The sequence below is a fragment of the Plutella xylostella genome, chromosome 22 (genome assembly GCF_932276165.1).
Source record: "Plutella xylostella chromosome 22, ilPluXylo3.1, whole genome shotgun sequence".
Lineage (NCBI taxonomy): Eukaryota > Metazoa > Arthropoda > Insecta > Lepidoptera > Plutellidae > Plutella > Plutella xylostella.
Window position 1 is genome coordinate 8,729,870 of NC_064002.1, and position 17,999 is coordinate 8,747,868.

The 17,999-nt window shown below is 40.3% G+C and overlaps 1 protein-coding gene across 1 annotated transcript in view; it reads left to right on the forward strand.

The window, feature by feature from the left end:
• Positions 1 to 17,999, forward strand: part of LOC105391393 (bifunctional heparan sulfate N-deacetylase/N-sulfotransferase) — a 95,477-nt gene that overhangs the window by 70,549 nt on the left and 6,929 nt on the right. Inside the window, exons 4-12 of the mRNA XM_048629326.1 lie at positions 5,198 to 5,450; positions 5,978 to 6,140; positions 7,492 to 7,695; positions 8,061 to 8,238; positions 10,211 to 10,456; positions 11,569 to 11,731; positions 12,438 to 12,620; positions 15,002 to 15,222; positions 17,310 to 17,465. Coding sequence (XP_048485283.1) covers positions 5,198 to 5,450; positions 5,978 to 6,140; positions 7,492 to 7,695; positions 8,061 to 8,238; positions 10,211 to 10,456; positions 11,569 to 11,731; positions 12,438 to 12,620; positions 15,002 to 15,222; positions 17,310 to 17,465 — 1,767 coding nt within the window. The remainder of the gene's footprint in view (positions 1 to 5,197; positions 5,451 to 5,977; positions 6,141 to 7,491; positions 7,696 to 8,060; positions 8,239 to 10,210; positions 10,457 to 11,568; positions 11,732 to 12,437; positions 12,621 to 15,001; positions 15,223 to 17,309; positions 17,466 to 17,999) is intronic.

Genomic DNA, 17,999 nt, shown 5'->3' on the forward strand with positions numbered 1-17,999 from the left:
TTGTGGTGTTTTATGTTCGAAATTATGGAGAGTTTAAAAAGAAACATTACATGATAGTTTTCTACTCAATCTTACTCTTTTTCTAGTTAGGCCTGTGTTAATGTGTAGTTACACAAACACAGGCCTAAGTATAAAAAGAGTAAGATTAAGACATTAACATTAAGATGATAACTTAATCATAGTATAAAAATTATATGAAAGGCATTTAGAATTTAACGATAAAAGTACCGGGTACTAAGTGATTGGTAAGAATTTCAAGCCCCCGTTTATCTTAGGATAGTCAACCGCCATTCCAAGGTGTGTCTATAATTTAAAAAGTCTCACTTCTCCGCTTCTAACAAAAAGTAAAATAGGAAGCAAGACAGTACCAAGCCATTTTGTTCAACTTGCGCCAGCTAACGAGAAAATTTGTCTCCATCTATTAATGAACCATTAATTACTTTTTTGTACCAACGCTTTTTTTTAAGTAAAAGATGGTTCATTAAAATAAAAGTAGAAAATTGCAATCCACAGCAGATTTTCAGTTTAACACGCGACAACACAAAATTTTTACAGGAATATTTAATGTCACTAGCAGGTATCTGCTTAATACTAACTACAGTTAGGTATATCGCTATAATAATTACAAAATATTAGTATTCTCGTAATTTATAGAAAAAATAACACGGGTATAAATCTGCATCTACTTTTTACGTACCTCGGTACGTTTGTACAAAAGCAGGTGGCTCGCTTGCAAGTTACCTCGACTACGATTTCAGTGATTAGTCATGACATGACTATGGGTACATAGTACATACTTACATTTTGTATCTGGCACGTGCATAAAAAAAACTTGTCCAAAAACCTACATGTTGTCGGTATACAACACACAACTTGCCAAAATTCTTCAATCCACACATGCCAGCTAACATAATCCTACCATTCCTTAATCTTTATTAACGGCAACAACTTATGACTTATGATTAATTCGTGTGCTAATGTAATTTGAGAATTGGACGCGAAACAGTCACTCCCAAAAGGGAATAGTTTCCAACGTACTCCCTCACTGTTTATGTTATGAAAACAGTTTCAGCTACATATATATTTTCCCGCTCTAAATATAAAACCACGTCTGGTGTGTTTACAAACAAGAATAACGCTGGATTTCTGAGAGGTTGTACAAAGTTAACAAAAATGTTATAGATATTATTAATCTTGTTCTTGTTTAAATTTTATAAAATATACCTACTGTAATGATAATCATAATTTTATGAATAGGAAGTTTAATTTTTCAAAATTTTGTAGAACAAAAGTTAAGTTTGTTCGGAATGACCACTACAACCAGACCTTTTCAGCCTACTATAGCACTTTTGCAACACTCTGTATAATATGACGCACATTATAGTAACATCCAGTAATGACTCACGACTCTGAACAACCACTAGGCACCGCCGCCGTCGCGATGAATCAACATCGAATGAATACAGAGTGTGACCCAGTTCGCGCAATCCCGAATCAGTAAGAAAGTGGGGCGATTACTTAGCATACTCGCAACAACGGCAACTCGACGTGCGGAGCGCCTGATAAGTATAGGGTCGGAAGTCGGGAGGTGCGAGCCCCGTGTCGTCTTACTTTAAGAAGCAAGTCGTTGCGGTGTCGCTTAGTTGCTGCAGTAGTGTCATTAGTCCCCCTCTCCCTCCTTATTCCATAGTCTCCGTACACTCCATTTGGCCCGTTTATGTCAAAACGACTTAATTACGTTAAGCGAAATTAGTACACAGTTTGCCCTAATTATTTTAACAGGCCGTGTTGGGACATCGCACCTCTTCTGGATTGTTTTGTTCGATTGCTTAGCTTAGCCCTCGTCAGTGTAAAGTTGGTCGCTTTTATGACCCACTCAGGTCGTAAACTCGTCGTTTAACGTGCCCGATTAAATTAATCGCCCGTCGATCGCTTCGTTTTAGTCATCATAGTTGCACAAATCGCCCCCATCTGACTGCAATATTTTACTGGGATGTATTTTTCATTTTTACGGCCAACGAATCGATCGTATTTTTATTTCTCTCGAGTAATTACTGTTTTAATCGCTATACTCACAGTTAACTGTACCCTAACTAATATAAATTATGTAGAGATACGTATATAGACTGCGTTTTTAATTTGCAAGTACTAATTTCCGTGCACATTGAAAAGTGGCATCGTACTAATCACGCGAGTCATTTAGCACACAACATTAGTTTGCAAGTGCAATACTTGGGTGCAATTCCTGCCAGCAGAATGTAATGTAGTTTGGTGCTTCGAGCGTCTTCGGAATGTTCTCCAGGCAAGTTCATATCGAGGGCTGCCAAAACGCCATCAATTGCGCTCTTGCGAATTGTTTAGCGCTGCTCTGCTTAATTTACACCGTGGGAGCACTATATTAATGTACGTCTCTAATCGCATTCCTTGCTCGGATTAAAGACGGCGCCAGCGATGCTAGGATATAGGATTCGAATTGCATTCGCTTGTACATATTATGTTATAGTTCATTCTCGATGTGGAAGTTTCTGTAGTTAGTTATATATCCGATTTCGCAAGACGTTAATTCTTCAGCCGCCTAGTGAGACATCCCAGCTTTATGAATGAATTTAATATTAACATTTTACGACGTCGGAACTCCGTCGGGGTCACGCAATTTAGTAGCGTAATGAATTTTTACGCCACTCCACAACTTTTTGAGACGCGAAATGTCGCCGGAATTATTGATTATAACTGTCGCAAAGTTTCCTTTAATGCTTCCTTGAACAGCATCGGCGGTGTAAGTCAGCGCAGTCGTTCCCGCCAAGCGTCGCCGGCTCCCGGGACCCTTTACGATAACCGTCGAGTGATATCTCGGGGCCGCGGGGGGCGCGGGGGGGGCGCGTGACATTGCCCCAGTATAATTGAACTCGCTCCCTTATCACGAATTAGCCCGCTAGCCCGCGCCGCGCCGCATGGATCACGGATAAGTACGTCGTTCCGCACGCTCACATTTAAACCCACCGCTCACCTGTTTCCCGACAGCCCTCTAATTAAAGCAATTAGAAACAAATCAGCGCAACCCAAATGATGCTGCACAATGCCACGGCTGGAGTCATTTAAAAGCTATTCCGCTGAAAAAAGTTATTAAATGGCTCCTCGTAGGTTGCAGGGACGCAGCCAACTCGCGACGACAAGGTAAATTGCTATTTGCAAGTTGCGATTCGCCGTTGCGCCTGTAGTGCTCTCCCACTGCCAAATTGAAACAGCCCGTAACTCGCACAAAATGAACGTTGGCCTTGCAATACTTTCACGCCAGCTACTTCCCTTCTCCTCCCTATCGCTCGGTACATTTCCCGTTTCCGCTTTCGAGAGACCTGCATTCCAGCTCAAAGCCCGTCAAATTGAAATGTAGGTCTAATAGCGATATTGATAAAGCGGCCTGCTCTTGATTGGAATGGTCAATAAAAGTACCTGCCTCCAAAATAGAAAACATTTTCCGCACTGCCGTCATCTTTGATATTGCCAGTCATTTTAAATGCTGCTGAAATTTTCGTTCGGAAATGTTTAGACGTGAAACGAGCACGAAGGGCATTCTCAGTATCAATATTGAAACGCTATTTTAAAACGTCCCGTAGCATTTGGCTTCAGGGAATGAAAATGATTCTGTAGAGCGGCAGCGAACGCGGATACAAAACATACAGCAGAATATTTGAATTTCAAAACTGGTCCAATTTCCCTGTTGAATGGTGTGGTGGGTGGGTTCAGTATGTATTAGAGCGGCGGCGGCGGCGGCGGCGGCGCGTGCAGCGAGGCGGGCCAAGGGTCTGCTTGCGCTGCCATATCGATCCCAACTTATTTGCAGTACAACTTACCTGCGAGCGGCATACACTATTTATTTATACGTCGTCTTTGTACGCGGCTCTCGCTCGCAACTACTTCTCCTTTGTCGTTATTGGAACCCTTCGGCGACGTTCTATTTTATGCCCCGTACATGCACCTACATGAAAGTAATATCTTACAATCCCCGAGCTTGTTTTACTAAATAAAGATTATTCTAATGCTAAGTAAGAATTGTAGTGGAAAGCTGTTTTAGAGTTTATTTATGTGTTGTCCTTTATGCAAAACTTCGTTTACACAATAAATTCAGTAGTGGATATCCACCGGCAGCCATTTTTAAACAAAACGTGACGGGTCTAGTTTATTTTACGTGGCCGTCATTAATCAACGCACCAATACGTATTTTAAAGCAACGTTATATTGAGTTTGTGCTGTAAATATTGTAAAATTGAACACGCGTGACCCATTTGTAGAATTGGATACATTCCGTCCTTTAACAAATGGAAACTTTTAAAAACGTAGCTATTATTCAAAGATACCGTACGGCGATGGATCGCTTCGACTGTTTGTTTTTTAACAAACATTCAGCATTTTACAAAGTTTTGATGGTTCGACTCATAAATGCCCTGGAGAGTCAGTACTCTTTTGCCTCTGAAGCTGAAATAGCCCGCTGTAAACTTAAATAGATTTATGCTACAAACCACTTCAGACGTGAAAATCTACACGTGTTTTTTGCCGTTTCGTCCGCACACCTATTTTCCGGCAGTCCTTGTTTGTTAATTTCCATTTTAACTAGATTATTTAATTTGGTTTTTATCTCTGATCTCGCAGTACCAATTCGAGTTAACAGTTGCCCAATTCGATTACCCGTACAGCGCGATAATAAACCGACGTCGGCTCAAAGCGGTTTCATTGCGAATGCTGTTTTCCTGCCCGGATGAGCGGTGAATAGTTGATGCGGCCTGATATCCTTCACTATCCGTTATTACACCCGGAGCCGGATAATCCGGGACGTTGCCTCCTTTAGCCAAACTAAGCACCGGATTAGCTACACCAAGATGTTAAGTTAAAAGGTTATAAAGAATGCAAGTGTATACTTAATTCAAGTGAACTATACATACGTAGATAAATCCTAAAGCCTAGCCTAACTAGCCCAAAATGAATATCATATGGCTGATGACGGCCACTCGTCTCAGGATGAAACTCACACCGATATTAGTCCTGATTATTCAGCTGTCCAGCCGTAGATCCGTCACTCCTCAGCTGCGTATGGTCACTACTGGTATTGCTTTATGATATGACTTTAAAGACGAGACCAAATAGACTTGAAGTACCTAACTTGCCGACAAACAAACATTGAACCCTCTCCTCCCCCCCACAGATACAAACTCGAAGTGGCCGGCAAGAGTCTCCCGGTCCTCACCACGCTGGACAAGGGCCGCTACGGCGTCATAGTGTTCGAGTCTCTGTCCAAGTACGCGAGCATGGACAAGTGGAACCGCGAGCTGCTGGACAAATACTGCCGCGAGTACTCGGTCGGAGTCGTCGGGTTTGCGACACCGGCCGAGGAGACGCTGGTCGGTGCACAGTTGAAGGGGTTCCCGCTGTTTATGCACACCAATCTGAGGTTGAAGGTGAGTTGGTTGAAGTCAGCTTTAGATGTTGTAAGGATTTCGTTCCGATATCTCTTCCCGCTGTTTATGCATACTAATTTGAGGCTGAAGGTGAGCGGGTTAGGATCCGTTGAGGATTTATAATGCCGTCCTACCATTCTATTTGTCAGCTTGGCAGCGATAATAGTCGTAAAGTTTATACCACGTGCTGATGCCTTAGATGTAAATAAACTACGTTACATCAATTTGAAAAAATTAAGAATCTCAGATTAAACGTTATATACTTTCTTGAGGCCTATAATCAGTTCTAGAAGTTCATACCTATATTTAGCTATCATTAGCGTATCAGAGACAAAAATGAGACTGCACTGGCCTTAGGCACTGTTGTTATAATGATAAGCCGTTACATTAGTTGTCAGTAACTGCCAAGAGTGCTGAGGTTGCAGCAGACAGTACAAAGTGCAGTTGTTACATCACTCAGAGAGATTTCTACCCTGTAGCCTCACCTTTATCTATAACTGAACTAATAAAATAAACTCCTCCACCAGGACGCAACCCTGAACCCCGCGTCCCCGGTGCTGCGGCTGTCGCGCGCCGGCGAGACGGCGTGGGGCGCGCTGCCCGGCGACCACTGGACCGTGTTCCGCGCCAACAGCTCCACGTACGAGCCCGTCGCCTGGGCGCTCATGCAGGCCGAGTACGGGATCACTGGTCAGTACCATAGGCCATGAGTTACTTAATTTTTATACCAGTAAGCGCTTTTGAAGTCCCATGGAAGTCAGCAGTGAGGTGCGGGCGGAATGCGTCTGTTCGAGCAATTTCGGCATTAGTTCGCTCCGAAACGCACAGAAGACACTTTTAGGTCTCCACGCAGATGGGCCGTTCAAACTATGCAACGTCATTCGCCCGTGCACAAGTCCTAGTATGCTGCTCGATTGCTATTCGTCTATTGCGGAATCGGTGCACTCTGAATCCTCTCTTAGCATTTCTTGATGAATACTAAATAGTCTAGTCACAGCATCACCGGTGCTACGATATGTTTCAAATTTGAATACCTGTATTACTTGCAGATTTAATATGGATTATTTATGAAACTGTTGATAGTTCGAAACATCCATTGCCTATTAACAAACAAAGTAGTGTAATTCAATGTTTGTCGGTAAGTCGAAAAGAATTCCGAGTAACCATTAGACAGTCATTAATAAAGACGTTTCCGGTGAGTTGCGCCAAATATAATAATATGGTTGGTTTACTTCAAATGAACAAAATAGGTCAACAATATGCGGCCCACTGTGTTTCTGAGAATCTGGAACAAATTCTATAATTTCTTTGTAACCTACGAAATTAATAATTATTACTAATAGTTTGTTTTGTTTCACACACGATAGCTGAGTGATAACAAACGCTTATCTTTATTTAACCAGGAACAGAAAACTACACTATACGCATATAACGTGTATAATTAAATTAGTTTTTACCATGTGGTCCGGAATCATTATCACACGAGTAACACAAATCGAGATCCAAATGTTTCTCACCACATATCAACCTATTACCAACCAACTGAAATGTGAAATTGCATTATTCTGATGTGATGTGTGTAATTGTTAATAATGTTAAGTTATATAACAACTGAAAAATTATGCGTTTTCATTCAGTTGCATACCTACATTTTCTATCATTTGTCCCACTGTGTATAATTTGGTTGATTTGTACCTATATAATAATTACGCTAGTAATATATCAATTATATTAATACTCAAACTTAAAACTCGGCATACAGGATCAGTTACATTCATGAAAATACCATAGGTAGGTCTTTTTTCAGCGTGTTGTTGCGGTCCTTGAAAGTGACCTATGTCCAACAGTGAACGACTATTCTTTGATTATGCTTATCCATATTCTACTACTACAATTTATTCCTAATCTCGCTGGAGAACAAAGGGACGAAGTGAAGCGCCACTAAGACAGAGACATCCGCCCAAGACATGACAGGCTCCCCACCTGGCCTATTATTCATATTCTATTCCAACTAAATGTATTAAATTTCGTCCACCAGAAGAACGCAGTCCACTGGCCACGGTCATCCAGGACCACGGCCGGCTGGACGGCGTGCAGCGCGTGCTGTTCGGCTCGGGTCTACAGTTCTGGCTGCACCGCCTGTTGTTCCTTGATGCGTTAAGTTATCTGAGCCATGGCCAGCTTAGCTTGAGCCTCGAGCGGTGGATACTCGTCGATATTGACGACATATTCGTCGGGGAGAGAGGTGAGTGTTTTCAATGTCATATTTTTTACTATCGCAGTATATGTTTAATTAATGGTTGCACAATGCACAGTCATAGGGTCCAATGTTTCTAAACTAATTACAAAACATTGAGACAAAGCTAACTTTGAAGTGGATATGAAATATGGTTAGCAGTGCAATGCCGTGTAAACAAAACCATAGACAATTATAATTAAGTTATACTGCCAAAGTTTTGTTTAAAATATCCCTTTTTTTCGTTGTATAGTTTGCAGTGTCATCAATTAATTGACTATCATAAACCTGCCATAACCTTACAGTCCCTACACACCAATGACTTATCTACACTGCGCCTCATAACTTTAAACCACCAACCCTCATTGACCCAGGTACCCGCCTGCACGTGGAAGACGTGAAGGCTCTACTAGCGTCCCAGGCAGCACTTCAGCGGCTGGTGCCAGGGTTCCGCTTCAACCTGGGCTTCAGCGCCAAGTACTTCCACCGAGGCACCGCGCCCGAGAACTGTGGGGACGATGAGCTGCTTAAACACACGCATCAGTTTAACTGGTAAGTGATGATGATTATATATCTTTCTAACTGTTGTGGTAAGTGGTGGTATCTCTGTTTGAGTGCTGTGGGTTGAATGGATGGGTTTGGCTGTCTCTTTCTTTGTGTACAGGTCAATGGGATGTTGGGTCGTGTTTGTAGATGTAGATTATATAGTCCATATGACCCGACGGTTTTGTGTTTACGTTTATATGCAACAAACTTAACAAAGCACATATCTCAAATTTTAAAAATACATTTTATATATGGGTTTAGCCTAAATAGATTTTTACGGACCTACGTCCAGACTGGGTCTAATTTAATCTAAAAGCATTTAGGGTTTCCAATTTTCAGGACTCTGCAAATCTGATCAAATAAATCAAATTTGCCTCGCCGTTATTTACATAAGTGATTATTTATTAGGTTTAGATTTGTTGAGATTGTTATTTATTTGTTGTAAAAGCTCTGCTCTTTTCTAAGCAAAATAATAAAACGCAAAGGCTATTAAAAGTTGTACATATACAAAATCTGTAAAGGAAAATGTTCATAATTTCTTAACAAAATCTTAAATTTCTCACCTTGTGAACAGAAGAAGCCAATTTCTGAGAGACTGTATTATAAAGCTCAGCTTTTTTATTCATAACAAAAGGTGTACTTATTTAAGGCTGCCGGGGAAACCAATGTAAAATATTGTGGAAATCTTCCTGAAGGAATCTTAATTTAGCGGCGAAAATGCCGCGGTCGCACCCTTGACGTTACGATGAATCATTTTGAAATGTGATCCATTTTGTCGAAATAATATCATATTTAGAAGATATTTTACGAGGCATTGCGTAACAATAATCTTTCTGAATTAGTATTTCCAGATTTCAGACAAATGATAATTTCAAATCTGTCATGAAGTATTCATAAGTTAGTAATAATTAACACTCTCAAATGGAACTAAGATCGGAGCGTCGATCGAAGACTTCTCATTTAACTTGCAGATATCTCAAAGTCGTTACTGAGATTTTATCACTTCGCTACTATCGATTATTTCATTAAGGAGTCAATTTGTCTACATTAAGACTTTACGAGCTACGTGACAAGTTGGCTTAGATAATAATGCATACTTAACATAATATAAACACTTCGATCTTGTTCTAATAATTATAATAATTTATTTCAAAAAACAGTTCACAATTGTTCCTTAGGCTTAGTTATGCTAGTTATATAACAGCAAGAACTTACAGGTTCATATGTTGCTGAACTAGGTTAAATAACCTGTATTTCAGCATACAGCGCCCCCTTAGAATGGTGGTATAAAAATATAATCTACTAAGTAAGCAACATATGTTATATTGTACAGCATATTATAATCGAGAGTGGGCACATTGCAATCACCATTATTGACATCTAAGACCTGATAGTCCTGAGACCTAATAAATACCTCTCAATGTAAAAAAAAACTATTATCAACTTACCAACCCTATCCGGGAATCGAACCCGCTTCATTACTTTAGTCAGTACAAACTGAATGTTACAACATCCGTTCCTAAGTCGCAGATTTAACGAAGTGTTAAAACGCGTGTAATTTCACTTCCACGGCTTCGACCCTCTTCCCATCGCGGGTCATGCGACTCAAAAGGTTGCGTGGCGAAAATGTTACCCTTTTTGTTAAATTCGCCCTCCTTTTTGAAAACAATGTGAGTTCTTTCTTTTCATCTCTATTATTTAAAACGTGGAATGTTTAACCTTATCTCTCAGCTCGTGTTGTTCTAGAGAAGGTGTTTCTATTTACTAGTTAGCTAGGGTTAAAATGTGTTTTTTTCATAAACAACATAGTTACCAAACTTTATTTTTTGGAAAGGTTTTTGATCCATGGTATAATGGGTAATAACTAATGTTGTTTAGTAAAAAACCGTCCATTTATGACTTACTAAGCAAATTATAACCAATACCTTAATTCCTATTACCCTCAAACCTTCACTTTCTAACCCTGTTCTCCCTCCAGGTTCTGCCACATGTGGAACCACCAGCAGCCGCACCTCTACAGCAACGTGACCCAGCTCGAGGCGGAGATGATGCTGAACAAGCAGTTCGCGCTGGAACACGGCATCCCCATCAACTCGAGCTACTCTGTCTCTCCGCACCACTCCGGAGTGTACCCGGTGCATGAGCCGTTGTATGAGGCGTGGAAGAAAGTGTGGGATGTGAAGGTGACGAGTACGGAAGAGTACCCGCATCTGCGGCCGGCTAGGTGAGTTGGATAGTGGAAAGCTATGTTAAGGTTCCCAAATAGGCTAACTGTTTACCGCTGACTAAGTTAGCGGTGTACCGGTTAAGTGTGCCGAGTGTGTTCACAGTTTGCTAGTTTGGCGCTCATTGTAGGTACGACCCCTCTGTCCAATCTTACCTCTCTTAGAAGCATTGTTACTATGAGAGGGGGGTCAGGTTTCTCTGCATATGACCGTACGCAATTTGCAGCGTTACGCGCGCCTAGTGACTGGGACGGAGCCTTAGCTTTTACGTTGCGTTTTTACGAGAGATACGCGGTGAAGTGACCCCTGGGGAAAATAAAATAGCACTATTTGCCGATATGAAACGCATTTACGCATTCCTCGTAACCTATATCACTCTCCATTTCGTCGCCTAGTTTCTACAAGAAACAAGGACGTATAAACATAAATTCCCATTTATTATATTTGTCTAGACAAAATGATTATCTGTTTACGAGTTATTTATATGAGATATCCACATCAAAGTTCAAATGTAACACGAGGATTTATGCTGACACAATAACAAGTCCTTGTTTAGGGCTGAAGCAAACACACACACAGTCACTCACGACTACACAACAATGTACGATAGTCGTATCGAATGTACAACTTAGTTACAATGTAGACAGATTGTCTAATATGTACTGGCCTAAATACCTGTTGTATTATTTGTGGTGTCTGGCCGAACATCCTATTTAGAATGACCTAGTATTTGTGTCCTATCCTGTATCAAAGCAATGTTTAATACTAAATCCACTACAGTTAAATACTAAATTCACTATGCCAGTTCTGCGTAAATCCATAAAATTCATACATGTAATAAAAAAAAACCAAAACATATTGGTTCAGTAGGTACGTGTTTAAAATAAGTACCTTTGATTTTACGCATCCAATTAAATGAACGTTACTTCTCGGAACATTTTCAACTATGTTACACATACACGTTTCTGCCCCGGACGAGGTTAATAACTAAACTATTGGCATAGCAGCCTTACCAACCACTACACTACCCGGTCGTCCTGATGATTATGCCTTTCATTTGAACTCCTATTTTCCCTCATTGTCCTCCTCAACTAAACCCTTCCACCGCCAGGCTCCGTCGCGGGTTCCGCCACCGAGGGGTCATGGTGCTGCCGCGGCAGACGTGCGGGCTGTTCACCCACACGCTGCTGCTAGAGCGGTACCCCGGAGGCAGGCAGCGGCTCGACAGGAGCATACAGGGCGGGGAACTGTTCCAGACTGTTATTAATAATCCTGTGAGTATTTCGTTATGAGAATGTAAGCTTTTAGGGTCTACCTCTCTACCTTTGCTCTACCTTAAGGGCTTTTAGGTATCTCAGAAGGAGGGCTACAATACTATTTCATTAGCCTGTAATCGTTCAATTCTGGTAATAGGCATCTCTAAAGGAGCGCCACAGCATTGTGACCTCAGCCTATTTGACCTGGGCGTCCCACGCTATACAGGGTGTTGCAAAATTGGTATACTAAGCCGAAATCTACATGTGCAGCATGGTATATCTAAGCCCGAAACTGAAATCAGAATTCGGAAATTCGCGAAAAAAAATAATAATTTTCCATAGTAAAAGTCACGTGACCAACAAAGTTTCTATGGAAAATGAAATTTTTTTTTCGCGAATTTTCAAATTCTGTTTTCAGTTTCAGGCTTAGATATACCATGCTGCACATGTAGGTTTCGGCTTAGTATACCCTTTTTGCAACACCCTGTATATATTATGCTTGTCTTAGTGGTCTCTACTCGAACCATTACCATACTTACGTAGTTTAAAAGGCAGTATAGTGTATAAAGCGCTATTTTTGACGAAAATTTGTGATAATTTGGCGCTCTAGAATTTTGCTGTATCTGCGTTACCATTTACAAGTACCTGATAAATGATATATTGAATTATATGACTGAACATTAAACCTATTTACCTGTTCCCTAAACCACCCGTCACCCCGCAGATAAACATATTCATGACGCACATGTCGAACTACGGCAACGACCGGCTCGCGCTCTACACGTTCGAGTCGGTGGTGAAGTTCCTGCGCTGCTGGACCAACGTGCGGCTCGGCTCGGCGCCGCCGCTGCAGCTCGCGCACAAGTACTTCCAACTGAGACCCGACGAACTGAGCCCGCTGTGGGGGGTGAGTGGCGAACTTGTTACCATAGAAGTAGAACAAAAGACGAAAAGAATCTCGCTAACTAAAAAGTGAGGCACGTAAAGTAAGTCAGTTTCATTGTTACGAAGAGCGCGCCACACACACATTCACACTCAAAGTAAGTCAGTCCGCCGCCGCGCGCCAATCATGTCGCATCTACGCACCCACAACTGTCATGTCGCCGCCATTGCTGTGCTTCATTTTTACTACTTCCATGCTTGTTACTTGTATATTATTTAAAATGTATTTCTCATTATAAATTTACCAAATCTATACTTATGATTATGACTCTGCTATAACTTGAAGTGCTATCTAACTCTTACGGAATAAATTACTTTTCATCCTTGCCGAATACTTACTTACGTACTTAATAAAAACTTTGTTCATAATACTTTTGTAAGTGCGTAAGAGATTACCGGCAGTATCTTATCATTCTATCTATCTAATGTGTATGTCTAAGTTGTTTGGCGTTCATATATCGCGGGAAAGTTTTGGCGTCAAGTATATTTGGAGTTTTCGACCTTTGTTTGTGCAGAATTAAAATAAAGTGGTCTTCGAAAGCTTTTACACAAATCAGAATCAAGGATCAAAGAAAATGCACGTTTGATCACGGTTCAGTGTTGAAAGAATTTAATTCGATAAGAGATATTTAAATTGCTTAGTCTTTCCATTTATGTTTAAAAAACTATCAACTGCAAATGGAAACTGCAAGACTTTATTTTTAAGCTCAAGCTCAAAGCTGTTGAAGTGTTTAACGAAAGCTTTTGAAAGTTTCATTAATATTCATTCAATATTTTTTGCGCGCCTCTTCTGTCGGTTTTATTACAAAGTTTTTTCTTTAAATCTCTTGTTCTATAACTTGAAGACCGCCTTATAGCTACACTCTGTACAATCCCTAACAGTATACATGAAGCCGTGCCGTCAGCAATACTGCGTAGGCGTAGGATTATAAAGTCGGAAACCAAATTCGCGAATCTTGGTATCGTGAATTTTATAGGAAGTAACTTATTTTTGTGCATTTTTAAACAAAACTTGTTCAGAATGACTAGCTGCGTCACTCTTTTTCGGTTTACTGTACCAATACCACTTTTGCAACAATTATGAAGAACGGCAGTAGTATCAAATGCGTCGTTATTGTGTTAAGGGTGCAATATAATAAGTGTATGAGAGCAATTCATGCTCTAGGTGTAATTATAAAACTGCAATTTTAATTTAATTGTAATTATTTACTATTCTAAAACGTCACGTCACGTCTAAATCCTTGACTATCTATAGTCATGGAGCGTCCCTATATAGATTTCGGGATACTAACGTTTGAATCAAAAATGAGGGAGAGATCATTTTATCACACTGCACATTTGTTCTCGATCACTGATAAAGTTGCTCCCTGTGTACTCTGCCGGCGCACAATCTGCGTCCAGTGCGCGGCCCGCGCGTGCAAATATTGTCTCGTTTTCCGCCATATTGTCGTCGCAAATAATAAACACGCTCCTTTTTTACACGAAAAACAAATTAACATTCAACACTGATGAAAACTGAATATTCAATCAATTACAATGTGCCTGCATTGCAAAATTGATACGTGCGCCGTTATGCGTTTAATTGTTTTTGTGTGTTTTTATTTTAATAATTTAAGTAACACAACTGATGTGTGAAGTTTGTTTTTTTGATTGCGCTTACTTTTTGTCTTTCGTATTCTGTTATTTAAAGTTGTTATGAATACGAGCATCTTTTTTATAGCACAGGCTATTCAAAAGTCTTTCATTTTCATTATTCAACTAAACATCCCTTTTCGATACAAATAAACACTATTACTATCATTCGTTCAGTAAAACTACCGCGCACCTCAAATATTCATACATAAATTGACATTTAATTAATTAATAATAACATTCAGCTCTGTGCGCCGGTTGCGCTCGGATGTTTGCTGAAATTTCAGACACGACAAACAGCTCCTAGCGTATTCATTTTATTTACATTATTCTTATTCCCGAGTGCTTTCTGTCTACTTCAGGGTCTGCCCTACACGTGGAACTGAAATTATTCATAAATATACCTAATAGTTACGCAACTTCCAAAATAAATGTTATCAAGCCAGATAAAATTATTTCTTTGATTTTTTTACCTAGACTTACCTAATCTGTACGTGTACGTACTCGTAGACGTAGAAGGCTTTGGCTATCACTGCTGGATTGCTACGCCAATTTGACACTTATTGGTTATTTATAAGGACTCCTGAGACTGACATATCAAAGCTGGCAGTGAGCATAAGTATACCAAAATAAAAATAACTCAATAGAAATTGCTCTATTTCCCACCACAAAAACACCCACCTCACCGTCCTAAAACCACCCCATCTCCCACAGAACCCATGCGACGACGTCCGCCACCGCCGCATCTGGTCCAAGAGCAAGTGGTGCGGCACCCTCCCTAAAGTCCTCGTCATCGGGCCACAGAAGACGGGCAGCACGGCGCTGTATACCTTCCTAGCCATGCACCCCGCGCTGGCGCCCAACCTGCCCAGCCCCACCACGTATGAGGAGCTGCAGTTCTTCAATAACAACAACTATTTGAAGGGGTTGGATTGGTGAGTTGGCTTTTCTTGTTTATTATGACTATAAATTTCGAGTTCGTTACAAAAATTTGTAGTTATATGTTTCCACAACCTATGAGGAGCTGCAGTTCTTCAATAACAATAACTATTTGAAGGGTTTGGATTGGTGAGTAGGTTTTGATTGGTAATGGTGACTGAAATAGGCCAGGAGTGCATTCGAGTAAGCCGCAAAAAAATGGTAGTTATAAGTTTGACTAGTGTGTGTGTCCACAAGTCTACAACCAATATCTCCGAATATGTAAAACCTTCTTATGCATAATGCGTTTTTTTGTTAATTTTATTCAAAAGGGCGTTTTTTTTATTTGATTCAAAAAAGTTTTTAAAAGGTTCAATCTTTTGTCAGGCATAACATAACTGACACGCAATGTTCGACGAACAAATATAATTATACCGAAAAATAGTAGTAATAGTTTGTTATTAAATTGTCAAAACACCCTGTTATTAGCACGTACCTTCAGCACTAAAAAGCTTATTAAAATTTAACATCATGAATATTTTGGTATTGACACTTCAAAATTGAACATGTAAACTTAATTAACTAGTTTAATTACTTAGTACGAAGTGGAGGGTGAGAGTAAAGTAGTTTCGTTTTATTAAAGTAACAATTAGCAAGGCAATTAATAATGCTTTCGGAAGCAATCCCTTGCGGTTTCGGCAATTGGCCCCCGCGGCCTAATCGTAAAAGTTTTTATAGTTCATTACATTTACCGTAACATTGTAATATAACTAATAGAGGCAACTACTAACTAGTAAAGGCTTGACCACAAATTGCTTGTTTTACTTCAAAGAAAATGTTCGTCAAGCAGTAATAATTAGGGTTCAACGTGACTTTTTTTTTAATCGTTATGAGGAACGACGTCTTACTATGTAAGGCCTGGGTCTCCTATTTACGCCGCAGATCGCGTCCAGCGTCACGCCGTAGGCCGCGTCACGATGCTCACTATAGAAATGTACTGATGCGGTCTCCCTCACACGCCGACGTTGTCGCGTAGACGTAGGACTTTCCTTTTTACACAAGAGACAAATTTCGCAGACGGTTTTTCCTTACGTCAAAAACTTCGATACGCTTTATTACGTATTTATCCACGGAACCACATTGTACGTCGTTATTATGTCATTATTACTTTTAAGAGGTCTGGCTGTATCGATAAACCCTTTGCCTAGACGTTTTTTTTATTAGACTCGCGTGTGTGACGGGAGCTTTACGTACCCGTGTGATTAGGATGAACGGTGCGGGAGTGAGAAAGTTTTAAGGGCTGTAATCCTGGATTACCTGCGTGAAGCCGTAACGGAGTGGTTCATTAAAATGTACTCTTTGTTTTCAGGTTTTCGTTAGCTTACCTAACGCGGCGACCTTTCACCTTGTTCGTAGAACAAGCCAAATACTTTTGGCAGCTAAAAATGAGCTTAAAAGTTTCGTTTACAGTATTTGGATTTGGCTTACCAGCAAGATACTTAGGCGAGTCAGCCTAATTCGTTTAAAAAACGTCTATACTTTTATGAATTTATCTTTTCAGGATTTAAGGCATTAAGTATTTCACATTAATATTATTGTAGGTTTCGTACATAGAACAACGCTGACTTGGGATTTAATGCAAGAATATCTACTGAACTTTGCTGAGTCTATCCCACAATTCATTGATCTGGCATTCATGATAGTCTTGTTTAGGTATATAATATACGGCACTTTCACGCTTAATTGCACGCATATATGAATAGAAAAAAACCTACCTAATATTAAACGTGAAAATTTGTAAGTATGGATGGATGTTTATTTGTCCTTCCCTTAAAAACCTCTAAACGGATTTTCATGTAATTTGGTATGCAGGAAGCTGATACCCTGTATTATCCCAAAGACTATTTTTTATCCCGGAAATCCAACTGCATATTTTTAGGTGAAGCGATGTTTGCAGATAAATCTAGATACGTAGCTCGCCAATCGAAGCTCGTGAGAAGAGCTTTTAGTTATGTGTAATTCCGACTGTTGTTTTTTTTTACCACGAAGCGTGGCTTGCGGATACATCCGGTATCTGGTAATAACAGAATCTTTCCCCCGTCAGGTACCTGGAGTACTTCCCGCCGGGGCCGGGCAACTCGTCGCGGCTGACGTTCGAGAAGTCGGCGACGTACTTCGACGGCGAGCTGGTTCCGCGCCGCGCGCATGCGCTGCTGCCGAATGCGAAGATCATAGCCATCTTGATATCACCCTCCAAGAGGTGAGTTTATTAAATAATGCACCCTAACAGGTACTTATGTAAGTATGTGAAATGCCAACATAGTGATACGTTGCAAACGAGGTAGGTATAGCAATGTAGTAAGCAACAAGTCGCGGCTGTCGAATGCCAAGATCATTGCCCTCTAAGGGCTCTAACTCAAATGTAAGCAAAGGATATAGATACAGGTGTTGTTACTGTGGTATAGGAAGCCGAAAGGCGGTGGCTCAGCTCATCATTCTGATCAAATTTTATATTGCGACTTTTGGAATTTCCCCATAGTAAAAATCAAGAAAGTTTCTACGGATATGAAATTCTTTTACCCAAATTTTCAAGATTTGTAGAAAAAAGTCACCTCTCATCTTACTATATTTTTTTTACATATAATATAAGCATACGGACCCGACTTTTATAAAATTTTAGTGGTATCCTAAAATATGAAATGAATTCAAGCATAGAAAAAGCTATGCCTTTGAAAGCTCTCGGCTTCATTAAGGGTCCTGAAAAACTTTTCATGAGAAACGCAGACTAAGGCTA